The sequence below is a fragment of the Aphelocoma coerulescens genome, chromosome 3 (genome assembly GCF_041296385.1).
Source record: "Aphelocoma coerulescens isolate FSJ_1873_10779 chromosome 3, UR_Acoe_1.0, whole genome shotgun sequence".
Classification (NCBI taxonomy): Eukaryota; Metazoa; Chordata; class Aves; order Passeriformes; family Corvidae; genus Aphelocoma; species Aphelocoma coerulescens.
Window position 1 is genome coordinate 90,296,120 of NC_091016.1, and position 20,810 is coordinate 90,316,929.

The 20,810-nt window shown below is 40.8% G+C and overlaps 1 protein-coding gene across 1 annotated transcript in view; it reads left to right on the forward strand.

Moving 5' to 3' along the window:
• Positions 1-15,915, forward strand: part of SNAP91 (synaptosome associated protein 91) — a 64,020-nt gene extending 48,105 nt beyond the window's left edge. The window contains exons 21-29 of the mRNA XM_069011243.1: positions 533-616; positions 4,875-5,012; positions 6,295-6,444; positions 7,800-7,830; positions 9,018-9,129; positions 11,530-11,613; positions 11,684-11,788; positions 13,251-13,351; positions 14,604-15,915. Coding sequence (XP_068867344.1) covers positions 533-616; positions 4,875-5,012; positions 6,295-6,444; positions 7,800-7,830; positions 9,018-9,129; positions 11,530-11,613; positions 11,684-11,788; positions 13,251-13,343 — 797 coding nt within the window. The 3' untranslated portion in view covers positions 13,344-13,351; positions 14,604-15,915. The remainder of the gene's footprint in view (positions 1-532; positions 617-4,874; positions 5,013-6,294; positions 6,445-7,799; positions 7,831-9,017; positions 9,130-11,529; positions 11,614-11,683; positions 11,789-13,250; positions 13,352-14,603) is intronic.
• Positions 15,916-20,810: the final 4,895 nt, after the last annotated feature.

The following is a 20,810-nucleotide window of genomic DNA, read 5'->3' on the forward strand; positions in this document are numbered from 1 at the left end:
TGAAGTTTGGAGGGTGACTTGTCTCAAAGTGGGTATATCTGAATCACAGGATCTTTGTTGGATTTGACAAGGTGGAAATTAGGATGGGCACCACCAGCTCTAGGCATGTTAAAAGCAGAAGTGGTGCTTAGAGGCAGTGAATTTCAAACATTAGTGAGAAATACCTCTAAAAAGATTTCATGTGAACCACTGGCTTCTGGCTGGAATTACTCCAAATTTTCAACCAATCCATTCATCTCCAAAAGACTTAACCCTGTTGTCTTGAATGCTGGGATTTGTATCTGAGAAGAGGCCCAAATAAAAGAGAAGAGATATCTTTCAAGTGCTGGTTTGTTGCACATCCTTTTTTCCACCTGAACTTTGCATCCATGGTACTGCTCTGCAATAAGGATGGCCAAGCAGTTTCGTTTTCTTCTTCTGATTTATGAAGTGGTTATTCTTTTGTCATCTTTTGTTTACGATAACCGATGAATCGATGTATTTAATATTGAACTCCTCACTTTTTCTTGATGCTTCCTGGAATTCCCTTTAGATGCTTTTGGAAGTAGTGCTTCTGAACCCCAGCCAACAACCCAGGCTGCTTCTAGTTCCTCAGCTTCTGCAGACCTACTTGCTGGTAATAAAGAATTCGAAAAATGTGTTACTTTAGAGCAATACCAAGAAATGTGTTTGAAATCTTTTATGTTCCTTGGGTGTAGATAGTGGAATAAAATACTTGTTCACAAGATTTCTTAGTACTTTAGATGTTTTAGTTAAAACTAGAGTGATTTGTAATGGAGGCAATATACTGAAGTACAAGCTAACTTCCTAGGTTATCTTCTTTCCATGTTCTTTGTTTTCCTACCTCCCACATAGCCTTATTTTTCTGTACTGTTCACTGAGTATGAGTCTGCCTAAAGTTTCTTTTGATGTCTTCAGCAGTACTAAAGTTAAGCAATATTTCAGGCTATGCTTCTTGTTCCTTACTGCTAATTAAACTTTGAGTTCATTCAATTTGGTTGCTTTAATTGAGGCAGGTTGAACATTTAAATGTTAGTAGCTTGAATGTCTGACAGCAGCCTTGCATTTAGCCAAGGAGAGTGGGACAATGAGAGCACAAGGGAAGAGAAGTGATAGAGACCCTCTCCTTATACTGGGTGAGATGAGGTCTCTGCTAGTGCTGAATGTGGCATCACTGTCACACTCTTTATCAAAGGCTGGATAACTGTATTATTTTAGTCTGCATCCTACAGATAAGCAGCTTAAGCTGAGTTCTGTGTGTACTGTTCTCCAAAATTTGTGCTATACCATGTATTGGAGTGGCTACAGTGATTGTGCTGAACAGCTGTGACTCATCCCCATCCCAGTTTGAAGTTTGTAGAGAGCAAAATCCCAGCACTCCTGGTTTGTAGAAGACTTGCCTTAAATTCTGCCATGTTTCTAAATGGTGAATTTGTGACATGATTTAAATTAATGCTACCCCAGCCAAAACCAGCACAATCTGTAGAATCGGTGGGTAGGTTATCACTACATTGTCAATTACCTGCTCAAAGTGTGGAGATTGTCTGTTTGTGCCACAGGAAGGAAGAAGTTGTCTGGATAATAATAAGGCACACATCCATTCTCAATCAGCAACCCAGATTCTTAAATTGGGACATAATGTGTAAATGCATGCTAAGGCTTTAGGGCAAACTGCCTCAGATTTTAAGGTAGAAGTCTACTTTTTTTTTCTTCATATTGCTTCAATTGGTCTTTGTATTAGTTAGTTTATGGATGGCTTAAGGCCATAGATTAGGTTTTAACTATTAGATTCTGAATCATGACAGTCTTTTGCAGTTACATGTGTTATCAGGAGACTGAGTGCAATGAGGTTGTAGGATAGAAGCTAATTCTGCTTATGCAAACATTACAATACAAAATATTTTATGTCATTATCCATAACTAAGCTTAAATGCAAGTAGGAATTGTGCTCCAGATGGCTTAAACTTCAGCAATGTGCTCTCTGAATCTGATGAGTTGCATTAAATCAACCTAAATTATAAACGGGATATTCCAAGTCAAAATACTCAAGCAGACCTGAAGCAGTTGGGATTAATAGATGATTTTTAAAAATTTATTTTATTTATGCTTTGAACATACATTCCAAAGGGCTCTAAGTAGACTTGATTTTTTTTTTTTTTGGCAGACAGAGAGAGTCTATAAACATTGCAGCATATTGCTAAGCATTTGTTCACTCTAGATAATGGCAGATGTATAGCCTGCAGTGTAATCCAGTTTTAAATTTAAGAGTGTCTGGAGTTCATATGGTGGCTGAAGGCTTGTCCTTCATGGTTTATGACTTTTTGGTTATACTGTGTGTTTATTTGCATAATGTAATGAGTATACTTACTATTCATAATTTTCTTAAGTGTTCTGCTGTCAGTTAAGTTCCTGCTCTTTCTTGGCTTGCTTAGGAAATTTGGAAGAAATGTTTTCCTACTCCAAGCCTTTCAGCAGACAAAACCAGAACTATGCTGATAAATACAACAGTCTAGCCATTTCCCTTTCTAGATCTTTCTATCCAATTAAACTGTGTGCTTGTGTGTCCCACTGTGTACTCTAATAATGTGTTCTTACATGAAATCTTCCTTGACTGTGTAAAAGTAACCTCAAAATCAGGCAGTTGGGGATGTCCAGGCAACACATCTGACTCAATTACTGCTGTTTCTGCAGACTTTCTTGGGGTCTTCTGCAATCTCTAGACAACTAGGAACTTTGTTTGTTAAAGAATTTTTACGGTTTCTGTGCCTGGTGTTACTGTTAAATTCTGCAAGGCTAAAAGCTATGGAATTAAGACCAGTCATCATACAAATTTTCACCAGAAGCTGGGGAGTCCTCTTTTCTGTAGCTGGAAAAGCAGACACTTTATGGGGCTTTGCAAAAGCTTACAGAACTTTCTAAAAAAAAAAATCTTATTAACTGGATCATACCCTTCTGCCAGGCTCCTTGTTCTCACTCAGGAAGTGGAAAGACAGTCTCTTTAGATGGCTCCTGTGGTTTAAGAATAGCTTCAGTGAACTGCCTTTGTCATCCTTGGGTCTGGTCAATCTGCTTCTGGTCTGCTTCTGTGGCAATTAATACTTTTGTGCAGATAGTTGAATGCAGCTTTGCCTTGGGGCAGGTGATGATCTAGTGACATGTCAGTCATGTTTCAGCAGGTATGTGCTGCAGACCACCTGCTCAAGAAGAGGTAAGTAGAGGAAGCCTTTTTTAGGCAGCTAGAGAAAGCATCACTATCACAAGCTTTGGCACTTGGACAGCTAGAACCACCATAGTGTGTGCTGGAAGGGAAATAGGGAATGTGGCTGGGCACGGGTAATCTGGAAATGTATTAGAGAATCTCTTGATGTGGGTCATCAAGGCATGACAGAGTGAGTTCAGTGGAGAGCCACATAGATGGTGACTTGTGCATATGACATATGCAGAGAGGCTGAACTGGGCTCATTCAGCCTTGAGTAGGCAAAAGGGAATAGATGTCTATACTCATGGGAGTATACAGAGAAGACTAGCCAGGTTCTTCTTGGAGGTGCACAAAGATAGTAAAAAAAGGCAGTATATGTGGGAAACTCATTAAATACTGTAATGCTCTGATAGGACAACAGGCCACCCAGAGAGTCAGTAAGATCTCTTGGAGGTGCCAAGGCAAATCTCTGGGCAACCTGATTTGATTAGACTGACTTTAAACAGGTTGCATGGCTGGCTGACCTCCAGAGATCCCTTCCAACCTACAGTATTCCATGACAAACTCATGTCAAGAACAGACCATGGAGAGATGCGGGCAGGTCTCTGATCCCAGTGCATTTTTCCATATTCAGGGTTAGCAACTGTGAGCATGAGACTTGCTGTAGGCTAGAATTTGCGTTATAAGGGCTTCTTGGTTCCATTATACTGAAGTAAGCCTAATAAACACAGGGAAGCTCACCTAGGCTGCTGACATATCCTTTATTTCTGAGTGCAGAAAGCAGGCTGCTCTGCTTTTCTCCTGGTTCCCTGGCTGCAGCTGGTGCCCTTGGTTGGTGGCATCTGAAGGGACCAGTTCAGGTTATGATCTGGGTGTTTTCGGTCATTACCTGGAAGCTGGAAAGCTTCAGCTGAGAGGTGCAATTTCTGAGGTGGTTCTAATCAGGTTGCCTTCTCTTGGACCTGCAGTGCACGGTCAGGTTTGCATTCCCTCTCCCAGCTGTGTCTGGGGCCAATGTGTTTGTTCATATGGGCCAGGCATTCCACACCTAAAGCCTGTCTCTGATGGTACAGCAAGTTGCTGGGCTGCTGCCCAGGACCCAGTGATGGCACTCTCATTTCCCCATGGAGGGTTTTGGTTTGAGTACAATTGACCCTGCTTTGGCATGGGGGCAAAGGGACAGCTTGAAGACATCTTGACCAGGAAAACCAGGATATTTTAAGATGGTGAGAAAGGCTAAACTGGATTAGTAAAACACTGCCTTATGAATTGAGATTCCAAAGTAGTTGATGAGTGATCATATGCACTTCTCAAGTTACTCTTCTGTTTATTTTTTTTCTGAACTAATAGTTTGTTGCATACTGCCTGTGATATTGTTTCCCTAGAACAATAGTGTGTAGAGACAGAAGTATTGCATTCTCTACTCTTTTGGTCTGCCTCTCCAAAAATCTGAATTAAAATCGCTAATGTTTTTATTGGTGACTGTCAGAAAATCTTTAAATTCCCATGGTCATACCTGGCACACCAAGGATGCTTGTGTAGTACTGAGTTATTTAAAATGGTCTAGTAATAATTGTCTCTATCATTCTGCCCTCTGTAGACTGAGGTTTTGGTAAACACAGTCTAACAAGGCTGACTCTAATGTCCTCACCTCTCTTAATGTGTTTTTTCAAAGGCTTTGGAGGTTCTTTTATCGCTCCCTCTCCATCACCATCCCCAGTCACTCCAGCTCAAACTGGATTGCTACAGCCTAACTTTGATGCAGCTTTTGGGACGACAGCCCCAACAACTGGCAGTTCATTTGATGCATCAGGTGAGCCACAGGGTTTCTTCCTGTGAATTTTCTAATGTGTTTTATGTGGTAGATGAGTTAATGACATCATATTTGGGCTCTGAGTACAAGCAATATCGGTGGCGTCCTTTTTCTTTCTCTACTGGAAGAACCTCAGGGTGGTGATAAGGCTGGTGTGTGCCCAAGAGCTCTCTATATCCATTTTTTATTCTAGCGTGTCAGTAAAAAGCAAACTAGTCTATACATCATCCTTGCATGTGCTTGATAGCATGAATCAGGAGTTACCCAAGGAAAACACTACTCTGTAATTCAAGTATACAGGCAAGTCATCTTGCCACTGCTGCTGAAGGTGCTCTGGAGCTTGCATGGCACCTGAGGGTACACACAACAGAAGCTGGCCTAGAGTTCTTTGCCTGACTATAAGCTTAAACTTTTATCATTGCTATCATTTTGTTTGCATCTCTTCCATTCTATATTTTTCATGCTGGGTCCTTGCTACAAACTTAAAATTGGTGAGTTCTACAACCGTACAAGAAAAAAGATGGAAATAGTACTGCTGCTTGGTTATTTGGTTGCTTGCCAGTGCACATGCTACCCCTCCCTGTTGACTTAACATTAGCATGTACCTCAAATACAGATCAGAAGATAGAACTCAGGCATGAGTTGTACCAAGCAGTTTGACTTCAAGGGATCTAAGAAACAAACTTCTGAGTTAGATGACTGGACTAAGGAGAACAGCACTGTCAGTGTGGATGGTTCTGGTTCCTTCTGATCTCATAAGATGTTAATAGGTTTTCCCGATTCCCTGCTGCTTGCAAGTGAATAGTAACATCTTGAGACTGCCAATCCTGTTGCTGTGAGATGTCAAGGTATAAGACTGCCTTTGCCACAGTAATTCTGACTGGTGTTTGCAGCAAGATGTTCATTTTAAAAACCTTTAAATGAATATCTCCTGACAAATGTGTGTGTATCTGACATCTCTGTAAGGATGGTTGTAAGAAAAATAGTGTCATGTGGAAGTGGTGCTGTATCTATGTAGATTCAACGCTCCAATTAAATTCCTTTTAGGCATGTCTTATCATGTTAGTTTTCATTGGTATAGCTTTTTGAGGATTACTGTACATTCAATGTCTAGTAAGATGACATGCATGCCCTTGTTGGCATTACTTTTAATGTCAAATGGTGTTCTGGTAAGACTTGTGATGTGGTTGTCTGTGCTGTATTCATTGAGCAACAGCAGAGTAGCAGGCAGTGCTTTGTTGATCATAGCTGCTGTTCTGACTCACTTTCCTTTCACTTCCAGTGTTTGATGGCTTAGGTGATCTTCTTATGCCAACTATGGTTCCTTCTGGTCAACCTGTAGCACCTACAGCCACAGCAACAGTCACTGCTGCAGCAGCAAGCAAAGGCCTTGGAAGTGATCTTGATTCGTCTCTTGCAAACTTAGTAGGCAGTAAGTGAAAAATTTTGGTTTTAAATGGTGTGGCATGCAGCTATGTTGCTTTTCCATGGAGCCAAATACCTGTCTATTTTAGCTTGCTTCAGTCTCCTCCTGTTCTGCTGGGGAGATTGGGGAAGTTATTGGCAAGAATAAGGCTTGGTTCAGATAGCTGATTCACATAGTCTGGGTTTGTCCTTCTTTGAGCCCAGGATCTGAGTCAAATAATGTCATTTTTTTGGTAGGTATGATTTGTAATGTGTGACCATCCCAGGTACATTCCAGAGACACATCAGACTCTTAATGGATGTGCCCCTCTGTAATAGATAGAAAAATTAAAATTGTCCAAGGTGTCTGATGGCATACTGGAGTTTAAGCAGCAAAGCTGGTGGACACAAATAGCTGACTTCATGTTTAATGAGAGAAAGAGTAGCAGTGGGGTGATGAGTGCACTCAAGAACAAGCCTTCTCTCAGGCAGAGAACTTACCAAACAGGTTCTTGAAATGCTAAACTAAAATATGTTCCTGTAGTAGGAAAAGGGCTAGGGCCTTTGTAATTAGAGATCAGTAGCTGCAACCCCCCAAAAACCTAACAGAGGCCCACCTAGGCTAAGGTGTAATCCTGCTGAAGTTGTATTTTGGAGGGCTGTATAGAAGGAATACTCTCTTAGTATATGTAAACACACCACAACAAAGGTAAAACTGATCTTATGATGCAGACATGGCTGTTAGGTGTAGGGGAAAATACTGTGCTTAGAAGTTAGCAAGACTTGAAATCCCTTGAAACGTCTTCTGCAAGTCATTTGGTATATCCAAGTTTGGAGGAGGAAATCAAACAGCAATTTATGACTTACAGGACTTATACTGGTCCTGTGAGAAGAGTACTCTTTAAAATTTAACTTAAGACTTCTTCCAAAGGGTAATTATGGAAACCATTTGGAGTTTCCATGTATGACAGAGCAGATAAAACAGTTCAAAACTCACAGGCAATGTCCAGATTTATGTGTATGTGGAATACAGCTTTTTATTTCCATGTGTGTAATGAGGAACAGAAACTAGTGTTGTCGTTCATGGTAAATAGTTTGGTGCTCTTAAAAAACTTAGCATTTTGTAGACTTAAATATAGTTACTTTGGTTTGCTTATGAAGCAAAAATGACTTTCTCAACTGCAAGATATCCACAGGGTTTCTCAGACGTTTGTCCTGAGGAGTAGGTAGATGTGGCCAGTCTTCTGATGCTGTCTGAATGAAGACAGCCAAAACTTTTTTCGCTCTTGATAAGCCCAGGTGCAGTGAAATCTAAGCTTTGACAGGCTTCAATTTACTAAACGTGGCTTCTTTTTTATTTCCTTTTTTTCTTACAATTTTCAGATCTTGGAATTTCTGGTACTACTTCTAAAAAGTAAGTTCAACTTTGCTTAAAGATAAAAGGAAGTTTTCTACTCTGCTGTATAGCCCTACATCTATTTCAGTGGTTATTAAGAAACAATGAATTGGTTATATGCCCCGACCTCCCAATCCAGAAAAATTCTGAAGAAAGCATTCTATTCTATACAGGTTCACTGAATAATTAAAGTTCAGTGTTCCTGATATAGCTTATAAACTTGCTGTCTTTAATCTGAGTCTTAGAAATATTTTTTTCCTGTAATTACTGCCTTCATGTTGGATAGCTGATTTCCAAACAGCTTATAATGAACAAATAGTCCAGATAACAAATTGTATAGTTCCCCTCAGTAATCTATGCTAATATGTAATAGTTTTGTTATATTTTACAGATGCTGGCTATACTTATTGTGTAGGCATTGAAATACTTCCAAAATAGAAAAGAGGTTCATTCCATGGCATGATAAGCTTCTTTTTGCAAAAAGAAATACTTACAACATTGCATTTATTTTTTTATCTTCTTAATCTAATTGCTTGCTTCTGCCCTGAGTCTTCCTCTGTATGCAAGACTTCAAAATGGTTTGTGCCTGTGTGGAGACGATAGGAGGGATATGTACAAACATATCGTGAGGTTTAGCCCCAAAATGTAGCTTCCTTCATTCTGCTTTGTTCAAATAGTGTATTTTATTCTGGGTAGAGCAGCCTCTAACAAAACCTGGTTTTGCAACAGCCCTGTTATTCTATGAATGATTTGTTTGTCTTGTATCTATCAACTTTTTGCAGAACTGAATACTTTCCTTCTTCAGCTGTCTGAGCAAGATTTCCAGCACTGAAATGGCCTTTCAAAGACATCTAGCAGGCAGCTCTCCTGCCTGGCCCCAGTAGAATAGGCAGTAGCAGTCCCTCTTCCTACTTTGCAAGGGTATATGCGATATGTTACCTTCAGTCAATACTAAGTAAAACTTCTCTTTAATTCTCACCACAAAGGCCATAACCATGTAACTTACTTCAGCATAGAGTGTTCTGGTGTCCACTGCTAACAACCCTTGAAACTGAGTGTCACTAAAAGTATATCTTTCTGTTAATAACTGCATACACCATAAGCTAATGTAGCTGCACGTCTAATGCTAGTGTGTGCTGCAACTGGGTTTGATTTTCACTGTGGAAGTATGCAAATAATAGCCTGCCTCTCTCCCTCTCTGTTAGGGGAGACCTTCAGTGGAATGCTGGAGAGAAAAAGTTAACAGGAGGAGCGAACTGGCAGCCAAAAGTAGCACCTGCAACATGGTCAACTGGTGGTGTCCCAGGTGGTCCATTGGTAGGTGGTTAATCCATAGACAACACTGGTATTGGACTTGCAGTATTTGATGAGACTGTGCAAGCATACATGTAGGCACTGCTCCAGTCTACTGAGGCTAAACAGTTTACCTCAGTGTAAATTATATGAGTGTTTCAAGTCAGACTTTTTAAGAACAGATTTACAGCTGGTATAAATAAACCTTTGAGTAGTAAATGAAAAATACACTAGTGTATGTATCAAGATACTGCTCTACATGTACATTTAATACCTGTGGGCATTTCCAAGTGTGTGATTAGCCATGTAAGCCTTACCAGGATCAGGCCCAGGTCAAGTACCCAAAATAAAACACTATCGATCCACAGCTGGTGTATTATAAGGAGAGAAAATATCTAGGTTTTTCCCAGGTTTTACTGAATGAAGTAGATCAAAAGACTACACAGTATTCATACTTATCAGGTAACTGATGTTAGATCAAGAGTGGGTAGCTTATTTATGAGGGTAAAGCAGTTGGCAAAGGTAAGATTACCCTGTAAAAAAGTATCAGAAGGCACTAATTTTGAGAGAAGAGGGTTGAATTGAGCTAAAAATCTAAAAGTGGCACAAGAGCAGCTTGATCATGAGTAAGCTACGAAAGTAATCTGAAGAGGGGTCGTAACTCATCAAATGTCTCACGAGGCTTAAAACAGCCTCCAATTGAACAAGGTTGTGTTGGCAAAGGAAAGAAAGAACTCTGAAGGGGGGCCATGACCAATTCAGTTCCTTGCTGCCACATCCAGGTGTTAACAAGACTCTGAGCATGTCCCATAACCTTATGGAAGATACAAGAATTCCCTGTACTTCACTTAATGTGTTAGTTGTAACATCAACTTTTTTTTCTTAATAGAAAGGCTGGGCAACACTGTACGGTGTAAGTGAATTTTTTTTGATCTCTTACTGCACTTAACTAAACATGAAGATACTAACAGCACCTCACCTGCACTACAGTTATTACTGCTGGCTTAAAACTAGCTAGAAGCTTCTAACATGGCTCCTCTTGGACTGTGTCCAACAGGCAATTCTCAGGCAAGGGGTTGAGTATGGTAGTAGTGATTAACCATTTCTGTACTGTAAGCTTGAAAATGATGTCTCCACTGCTTTACTTGGACGTGAACTACCTGATGACTTGTACTGCCTGAAATTTCAAGCTTCTGTAGCATCAGTCTGATCTTGTAGTGATTTTACCATCTGATAAGTAACTGGTTTTCCTGGAAGCTGGGTGCTTTTGATAGCATTTCATGAAATACATGTGCTGTATATATTTCTTAAAAATCATGCACTTAGGTACTTTTTGAATCCAGAGAAACCCAGGTCTGCAGGCAGAGTAAATATGAAGGCAAAAATGAAGCTTTTCTTCATGTCACTGTTGAACCACTTAAGTTTTGGTCTCTTTTTCCCTTCCTTGTGACCTTTCAATTCCAGGTTTAAAATCAGCAGAATCACATCAAAGCCCATTCCCTCGAGTGACTCAGTGCTTAGAGACAAAAGCAGATTTGGTTTGTGTGGCCATTTTCTTGGCATCTGCCTAACTGGTTGTTGAGCTACAATGTGTTCCTATAAAAGCAGTCAGATCACTGCATCTGATATCATTAACCTGTGTGGTTTAATTTCTTGCTTTACATACCTGAATGTCCAGATCTTGGCTTTAGTTTGGGGCCTCTCTTAGCGCAGTACACTTTTTAACTGAAATGCTCCCCAGAAAACCTTCAGACTGGAATAGAGTTCATAAACTAACAGTTCTCTCTTCCTGAATTCTAGTGGAAGATAAACTTTTTCTTGCCTTGTATTATTTGAATGAAAATCATAACAAGTCCAGCATATGAATGAAAAGCATATCAAGATAAACTAAACTTCCTTTATAAAGTATGTAATGGTTCTGATCGTGGTTTAAGTGTGTGAACTTATTCTTTAACTTCAATGAATCTTGGTACATAATTATTCTTTTTTTCACTGCAAATTAATTACAGCAGCTATTTCCCTTAGCTTTACAATCTGCTTAAGCTTTTACTAAAATAGAGTGCTACAATTAAGTGCCATAGTGTGTTAGCTGAAATTGGGATGCTTTCTTACACTCTTTAGAAGGAAGAGCAAAGTGTGTATTTTCTTGGCCCTATTTTGAGTTGTAGTCAGTAAATGCACTCTGTTCATGAAGAGAATGGAGTCTGTCATCCTTGCTTTCTTATGAAGAAACAAGCTGTGCATAAGGACTCATTCAGCTCCCTCATTCTTTGAAGCATTGTGGTTTTGAGGCTGCATATGTGCTGCATAACAGTCCTACTTTCCAGAACAGCTTTGAGAATGCTGGAGACTTGGTGTGGTTTCCAGATGGTTGCTAGATTTTTGCTCTTTTTTTGCCTTTTTTTTTTTTTAATTACTTTTTAGGCGGGAGCTGTGCCTCCAGCAAGTGCTGTTCCTGCCGCAGGAGGTACTCCACCTGTCCCACAGCCAGGAGCAGCATTTGGGATGGTGAGTCTCTTTTGCTACACTGCTCTCCTTCCCTCCCCCAGACCCCTGCTGACTCGGTGTTGGTTTCCAGCCCCCAGCAGGTGCAGGGGTGCCCATGATGCCCCAACAGCCGGTCATGTACGGGCAGCCGATGATGAGGCCCCCCTTTGGAGCTGCCACTGGCCCTGGTGTACAGGTGAGCCTTGCTGCTACAGGAGTGTTTAATTGCTCTCCACATCTCTAGGAAGTAGCTTGTGTGTGTGCATTGTCTCAGCTCAACTCTAGCTCTAGGTCTGTAAATGAGATGTCGTAAAGGATCAGCTGCCTGCCTTGCTGCAGATCACATGAACCACCTTGATTTTTTATTTCAGTTGCCTTGTATGAGACCAGTGGAACGAGTTTGAAAATCTCCTACAGCTAATTACATCCAAGATCTAGTTTTGGGGGATATTTGAGTCAAGCTCAAGGTGGAACTCACGGGCATTGCTGTTCTGTTCACAGCTTACCACAATTTACTATAGCTACACTCAGCAAGCGATGCAGCATAAGCTATAATGCCTGTTCCAGGCTATTATTTCAAAGTAGAGTTTGGTTTGTAATAACACTGAAAAGGAAAGGCCCTTCCAGAGGAGAGGCAGGAAATTATTTAGCTGTAGTATTTTGCTTTTTTTAAGTCACAAGTCCATCTTGTCTTTCAAGTAAGGAGGGAGATGGAAGTTGATGCTGCAGCTGTAAAATCTCACTGGTAACACTGGAAACCAGGCTACCCCCCTTGTATTGCGAATACTAGGCAATCAACATCTAGCAAACCACACTTCTTAAGTCAGGAACTACATTCCCAATGAAGCTTGTCAAGGTTTTCTGTGTAGAAATGGAAAGAACTTGAAACTGCTCTAAGTAGGAATATACTTAGTCTTGCTTTTCCTCCCACCTTAAACTATATGTGCACTTACCAAGAATAATATTATGGGACACAGAAATATTTTTCTAGAAGAGCGGTCATCAAGGTGCCAGGGCTACGTATAAAATACTTCTTGTGCCCTGAGTTGAGGTAGGAATGGGGAGGAGTAAGGACGGAATGGGAGAATCATTTGACCACCATAGTCAGAAGTGTTGCATGGAACTTGAAAACTGACATTTTCTATGGGATAACTGATGATTTTTATACCTATCAAAGGAGGAACCTAGTATAATCTAGTCATGTTTCCAGTTTGGTTTGGACTCTTATTTACATTACCAGTGTCAAATAATTTGTACTTAACTGCCAGTTGCAGGGATTTTCAGTTGTACCCTGCAGGATGCACTCTGCTTGCTCTGCACCTTGGTTTTTAACATCTAACAATTGTCTTGTCTTCTGTCTGGGTTGAAGATCCTAACACCATTCTGTCCTACAGGGAGAGAGTGATCTGAAGCTATGCTCATTCAGATCTGCAGTGTCTATAGCCTTGTCTATTAAACCTGCCAAACATTGTTAACCCTGTAGTAAGGATGGAACCCAAACAATGCATGAGCAAAACAGCACCACGCTGAACTTGCAGACAAATGAGAACTTTGTATGCTTGCAATGTGCTTGTGTGAGAACTGCTTATGTCTATCTAATGCTTGGGTATTCTTATCTGCTTTGTTTTTTTCCTGCCTTCCTGGCTGGCGTCTGTTAGCTTTCTCCAAGTCCAACTCCTGCTACTCAGAGCCCCAAGAAACCTCCAACAAAGGACCCATTAGCGGATCTTAACATCAAGGATTTCTTGTAAATGATAAGGTATTCTGTGACTGCCTGCTCGAGCATGTCACATTGTGGTACATGTCTGGCACACAGATGTTGTTTAGGATGAATATGACTGATAAAATCGCAGCTGTGGAGGTAGGAACATGCACTGTAATGAAAACCAAATTCTCTGTCCACACTCTTAACTTTAGCCTGAAAGCTTGACTCATAGATAACTTTTCCTGACAGTTGCTTTTGGCAAAAAAAAAGAAGTATCATCAATGTATAACTTCACTTATTACCTTGTTTCCATTCAGTCCAAGGATTCATGTTTGGTTTTTTTCTTGAAATTAATACTGAAACATGTAGAATGATAACAGGGTACAAATACTGGGGAGTGGAAAAGGTGCTGAAGAGGCTTCTTCCAGTCTTGTGGGTGTTGAAAAAGATTTGGTATCATAGGTGTGAAGGTATCAAAAGGGGAAAACGTATTCTTGTCATCAAGGGAAGGTTGTTTGCATCTCTTTACTACTGCCAGCTAATGTTCTCCCCTGCCATACCATTTTTCAAGGCACTGCTTTTCTGAATGCTAAGGCCATGAGGTCCTGAGCAGTGCTGTGTAGAACAACAGTGGGGAAGAACAGAGGAGTAAATGTAAAGAAAAATGGAGGAGAAGCAAAAAGCAGTACTGCATAATGGAAGGAAATAAAGGCCAAAACATTATTCTTACTGTTTTGGAGGGCCAGGTAGAAATATCAAATTGAATTAAACACTAATTGCCAATTAAAAAATAATGATGCAGTAGTAAGGTATGCATTTTATAATGAAGACTAGAATAATGTGACTAGAATAAGGTGAGGAGAGGACAATCATTACATAACTTTAAAGCCTTCTTCATGAGTCACTTTTCTTCCTTCCTAGAGCTTAATTCTAAAATTTGTTCTGAGCCCACTCTGCACTGGAGCTGGCAGCAGTGATTCAGGCTGCTCTTAGCAGGCATCTCCCAGTCCCACTCCACCCTTCTCCAAATTCCAGCCCTAGGGAGGTGTACCTGGCACTTGGCAGGTACACCTCCAGGTGATGGCCAGGAGTGGAGATACACCTTCACTGCTCGGACTCACTGCTTTCAACCTGTATTTATGATGGAGAGATTCATAACTGGCTGTGGGAAGACTGCTGCTTCACTAGAGTCTGATAGCAAATCCCCTGAGCTGTGGAAGGGATGAGCAGATTTGGTGCTCTTTCTAGAACATGCTTTACTAACTCATTGTATCAGTTTTCATCCAATACTTTTCTATATTCACAGCTGCGGTTTTTCTGACTGGATGCTAAAAACGTGAGTTTGGAGTCTACAAATGGATGCTCAGAGTTTCAAAGTGAGCCACCAGTACCAAACCCAGTGCTTACTCAGACTTTCTCTTCCTTCTGAAACGTGTAGCACAGCTGTGAAAGTGAACATTAGGAATGTGTACTACCTTAGCTGTTATCCCTACTCTCTCGAAATTTGTGTACTTGGGTTATTTGTGTTTTACAATTTAAACAATGGATGTATGTTTCTGATGCCTTCTAGTGCTTTTCTGAACCTATCCCACGGGGGCAGATTATGCAGCTGTTGTTTGGTGAGCCATTTGGAGCAATGTCTGTGGTTTTTGAAGGTTTCAATGTATATAACTTTTTGAGGACACCCAAAGTTTCCCTAGGCCTCAATTTCTCCTTTATCTGTTACAAAACATAGTGTGATAATACCAGATAGTAAAGCAAATACTTAAGAAATTGTGCAGAATACTTTTTTTTTCCAGTCACAGGAATCTCAATTGTCGTGAAAAAAAATGTTTTATTTTTGTGGCACTGTATATGTTAAAATAATTTAAAGTAATATAAAGGAAAACTTCCATGACAAATACTTTTTCAATGATTTACCAAGAATGAAAAATCATATCTGAAAGAATACCATATTTATTGCTGTTTTTATTTTAAAATCTCGTTTAATTATTTAAGTTTTTGCATTTATAATTGGCATATTTATCAGTTCTTGCTAAATGCACTGAAAATTAAGTAAAGGGTCAGTTTCTCTCCATGTATTTGGGAAAAAGCAACCATAGTCATGCTGGCATTAAAGGATTTCAAATACAAGAGGACTTTTTGGTATATCTGTAGTCAAAACATTACAAGTGATGTTACCCATCTCTGTTCAGTTCTTCCGTACATCTCTTAATTTAGTGCTTACCTGTGTATGCCTTAGGATAGTGTTTTCTCATTGCCCCGAATGCGCTGTGAGTAGCTTTTGTACTATTGGTGATTAGATTTAATTCTGATCCAGAGATCCATGCCCTTTACTGTACATACTGTGTTTCTTTAATTTTTATTTGTTCTCATACTGTTTCTGCTGATGGCTTGGTGTAAGATCTTGACTCTTCAATGAGGTCACTGTTGATCAGTGTTACAAGTGGCTTGGCAGTTCTCTGTAAAAGCATATTGGGTTGGAAAGATTCACCTAAAGTCTTTCAAATGAACTATTTAATCAATGTATGGTACCATTAAAAGTGGTTGTATCTGAATTTGCTGTGGGGATAACATACACTGTAATGGGAAAGTTCTATAAAAAGCTAATTTCAAAATGGCTTTTCTTTGTATTTCAGTTTAAAAAAATCCCAAACAAAAAAAAACCCAAAAAACAGAAAGCCCCAGTGCATGTGTGCCCTCTGAGATGCAATAAACACCTTGATCAAAGTAAATATCTTGTTGCCAGTTTCATAATCATTAAGATGTTGAACACAATAGTAATCTTTGAGATGAGAAAAATGTGTTTAGGTCCTAACACTGATTGATGAGTCTGCTGCATATGGGAATGACTTTTATAGAATCATAGAATCATTTAGATTGGAAAAGATGTCTAAGATCATGGAGTCCAACTGTTAACCTAACACTGCCACCTCCAGTACTCATCCATGTCCCTAAATGCCACACCTACAGCTTTCTGCACTCACTGCACAAGTTTTGTGGCCAATGAATTACCAAGTATGTGCTCGATTGTTTTTTATGGTTTCTTTCACCTATCTGAATAACCCCATCAGTAGTTTCATCTCACTGCCATTCCCAGCTGTTTTCAGCTGTGCCCCAGTGTATGGCAGCCAAGAGTAGGAACACACTCCTGGGCACAGGGACTGCCCTGGGACCATAAAGGCCTTCCTTGGAAGGGTGCTGGGTGGAAGTGTGTGGGGGGCAGGGCTGCACTTGGGGGACCCCAGAACCCCCGTGTCACAGTGCCACCACCTGGCATTGCAGCATTCACAATGCCCCAGGGCAGGAGAAAGGGGGCGTTGGTTTTATATCTCAGCCTTATGATGAGCTCACAGTTGCAGCCCAATTTTCTGGATTAAAAATATGTAATGCTCAGCAAATTGCTGTGTTTCCTCACTATTGGAGCACGAAGACCCGAACAAGGTCAGTAACTGCACCTCCAGAGAGGCTCACCATGGTTTTTCCTACTCTGCCTATGTGCTATGTCTTGCCAAATGCAGGGAATGCTCGACTTCTTAGCACTGTGTTGTGCATGTCTTCTCAATGTGAGGACAGCATTTTCAGAGGAGAATCATAACCAAACAAGTAAATACATTTAGACCAGTTCATTAGTGTCTTACTCAAATTGAGATAATGAGCTACTACTCACTAAATTGCAAATGAATGTTTGCAATGCCACGTGTTTCAAGGGGCCAGACCTCAGGGTGAGGGTTTTCTCCTTGCCAGGTACGTGCCCCTGCTGCAGAGTAATTGACTTTCTGCATTAACTTCATCCGTGTCCACAGCCCTTGGTCCTGATTTTGGTTAGTTTTGTCTAGATCTCATGGCCAACAGCTGTTCCTGTGTGTGGTGTGGAGGGGGTGTGTGATTGGTTATTCTGTAAACAAATAGAAGCCTGGACAAAAAGGAAGCTTGGTGGAGAGCATCTAGAAGCTTGTTTACTGTGGGAAGTAAAACCCGTGTATTTCCCCAAATGCTGACTAAGGCTAAATAAAAATGACTTTCTCTCCCTGGCACAAAGGCATTATAAAATCTGGCTTGCAATGGAACCACGTGGTTTTCTCCTGGCCTGCAGACAAGAACATGTTCTTGTTATCATCTGAGTTTCATCACCCAGGCACGAACGTGTCTGTGTCCTGCTATGACTAACCACTTTTCAATACGAGCTGTAGGGAAGAGTGGGTGGGAAGGAGTGCTCCCATCTGTGGAGAGAAGAAACTGTCTCCTTTCCCTGCATTTTTCATGGGGGGAGGACAGATTTCAGACACCTGATAAGTCCCTTATCCAAGTTCTTGCTGTCCTGTTGCTGGCTTCTTTAAAAGTGGGCACCTCTGGCCACATAAGGATTTGTAGCTCACCCTTAAGCTCACCTAAGTGCCTTAAGGAGTGGTAAACACCTGGAGAACCTGAATTCAGCTTATTGCAAAGGTTTGGAAAAAAAATCCAACTCATTCTGCAGAACTGACTCATTTTTTTGAATGTTTGGAGTTAAAATTGCCTCCTACTCCTCTTCTTTGTTCATTTGTTCATTAATTTTAATTGGCTTTATTTGAAAATTTTAGCTGTAAATGTACTGTAGCTTGAGTTGATGGCCTCTGAATTGATGCTGGTGTTTCCACAGATGAAAGCTTGGATGGTGAGAGCTGAATTGTTGTCTTCTAAGATCTTGGGAACCACCTTAGCCTTTCAGGCTGGTTGCACAGTCAGGCTGCTACCTGAACTTCCATTCCTAAGACTTGGTAAGGCAGCTGCAAAGGCTAGCGACTTGCCCTAAAAAAAAGCAGGAAAGTCAAGAGCAAAAGCTGTTTTGGGGTGGGGGGAAAAGAGAGGGAAAGAAAGGAAGATTTGCTTTGTAAATGTACTTGAGACTTCGGTATTATGAGGTACTACTTACTGGGGGCAGACAGCATCTAGTTCATTAAATGTCCTGTAGCCACAGCTGACAGTTATGTCTTTGTGGCATGAACATTTGCTCCTGCCCCCCTTCCCCATCAGACATCTCAGAAAAAGAGCTGCATGCTCAAGTAACTTGCTCTGCATGGGGGAGAAAAAAAAATCACAGTAATTCTTAATGCCTCGACAAGCCAACTGAAACTTGCTGTGGTAGGAGTAGTGGCAGTGACACAAAGATAATACACTGAGTTAGTGATTCAGATCTTCCAGGACCTGAAATATATCAGAAATTTTATTAAAGTAGAAAATCTTTTTTCCATGTGTTATATACTGCTAGTGCTGTGAGCAGTGTGGGAAGTGGCAGACACTGGGTGATAATGAAGGGTTGAAATAAGAATTTCAGAGATAGGACTACAGAAGGAGAGAGGCTATACATATTTTAAAGCAGACAGCACTGCTATTTTTTCTGCTCCAGATCTTGGCTCCTAAAGCTTAACCACCTCTTCCCTTTCCCTTAATTAAACTGTGCAAGTGGTGTGGGCAGCAGAAGCCCGATGCTTGTTTCATTTCCCAAGACATCTCTGCCTGCAATTAGAGGCGTAAGAATAGTAGCCTTTGGGAGTTACCAAAGGTGGTAGACCAGAAACAGAAACTGAAACAAGTGAAGAAATGTGTGTATGGGTGTGACATCCACTGCAAGGACTAAAGAGAGCAAACATCTTCTCTGATGTTGGAGAACCTGTGAAAGGGTTGGTGAATGTCCACCCTGCACAGCACTGTAAATCACCTACATTCAAATGCCCATTCAAACATGGTGAAGTTTGAGCTATATTTTCAAAATCTAGTTTATTATGATGGAAGAGATTTTTCCATTTTCCTCAATATCCTAAAACCCTAAAGTAGCCATCTTTTTAAGAGGTCCTGCAGGTCCTGCCAAAGCACTCTCCCACTCTGTTGGAAGCAGAGATTTCATACCTCTTACTGCACCAGTGAAGACACGTCCTGCAAAATCTGAGCCAATTTTTCAGACTTAAATTGGTAGTTGGAGACAGGTTAGTTGTTGCCCATGAAAGTATGCAGGGACTGATGGGATCTTGGCGACACAGGGTAGGAGGGATCCTCCTCTGCCCTGTCAAGAACATCACCTTTCCATGGTCCTTGTCTGTACTTTTGCCTATCCAGGCCTGGAAAGAGGCTGACTGTGTGGGAGAGGGGATAGTATTGCATTAAGGAGGGGAAGGAGAAGAGGGCCAGGATGGAGGCACTAGGGAGTGGTGTGGGGGATAGATGCTGTGTTCTTGCTCTTGGGGCTGCAGGTTGTCTGTAATTGAGGAAGACAGTGGGCACAGGAACATTGTGGGTACAGGGTGACCCCAGGGAGGGGGCAGCTCTGTGCCCTCAACCTTGTAAGCTGCTGCAGGCCTGCAGTGTGGGTATTAAATGTCAGCAAAAAGATTTTGCATACAAGAACAATTTACAGCTCCAAGCAGACACTGAGCTTTAAAAGAAGTAGCCTTCCATACTCTGTGTCTGCATATAAATAAAAGGGATTTTTTAAAATGCTACTGAGATGCAAGAGTAGGACAAGTTAAATTCTGAAGATAATTTTAAGATTATGCCTTATGTGTCTACGATGAGTCTGTAATTACACCCTGTCAGTCTGGGTTGATCAATCTGGAATAATCCCACACTGTCTCCAGCCAACTGAAAGAGCAGTATTGAATTTATTTTGAAAAACATCAAGAGAGAAAATAGACTACTTCTCTTTTGAAACATGGAAAAACTAAGTTTTTAACAAAGTAAGAAAGAGAGGGAAAAATAATAATACTGAGACCAGCATACTGCATAAATAAGATTATCTTACTATACAAATTCTGGCTTAGGTAATACAGCATCTTTGAATCTGCCTTTGCACAAAATTCACAAGGCTGCAGCCACTTTGAGATTTTGGTTTAGGAATTATTTCTGTGGACATGCCTTTGGGAGATAGAGCACATCATCCGCTTTGTGCTTGAAAAGAGATGGTTCCAGCAGTGTATTGAAATCCCCATTTCCCAGCTCACCTCCATCCCATCCTGACAGTATCCAGCACCTTGTCAAGCATCCCTGCTGCACAGGGGTGAACAGACACACTGAGCTTTCCCAGCTCTGTGTTTTGCAGGACTTGAGCTGTCCTGATTTTGAATATGTATTTAATTATACAAATAAATATAGATAATTAAATACATTTAAGATTGCAGGTAGCTGGTGACTTTTCCTTGCTGCCTGGGTCCCAAGTATTGCAGTTCTCTTTGTGAAAGTTTGCGGTGTTGTGCACAAATTACTTTCCTGTCACTCTCATTTCAGAAATGGTTTTGATGGAAATCCAGCTGCTTGCCTCTTTTTGTTTTCTTCAAGATTTGCTTGCATAGAATTTGCTTAAAGAACCTTTGGCTCCAAGGCAAATTGTGCTGGAAATGCACTTCTCTCTCAAAATATTTGACTGCCTGTGATTCCTTTAGGATGGCTGAAATATTTTACTCTGTAAAGCATGGTCGAGGCCCCAACAGGGAGAGAGGCAAGGCAGCATTCAGCACACTGAACCTAATTTTGAATTGAC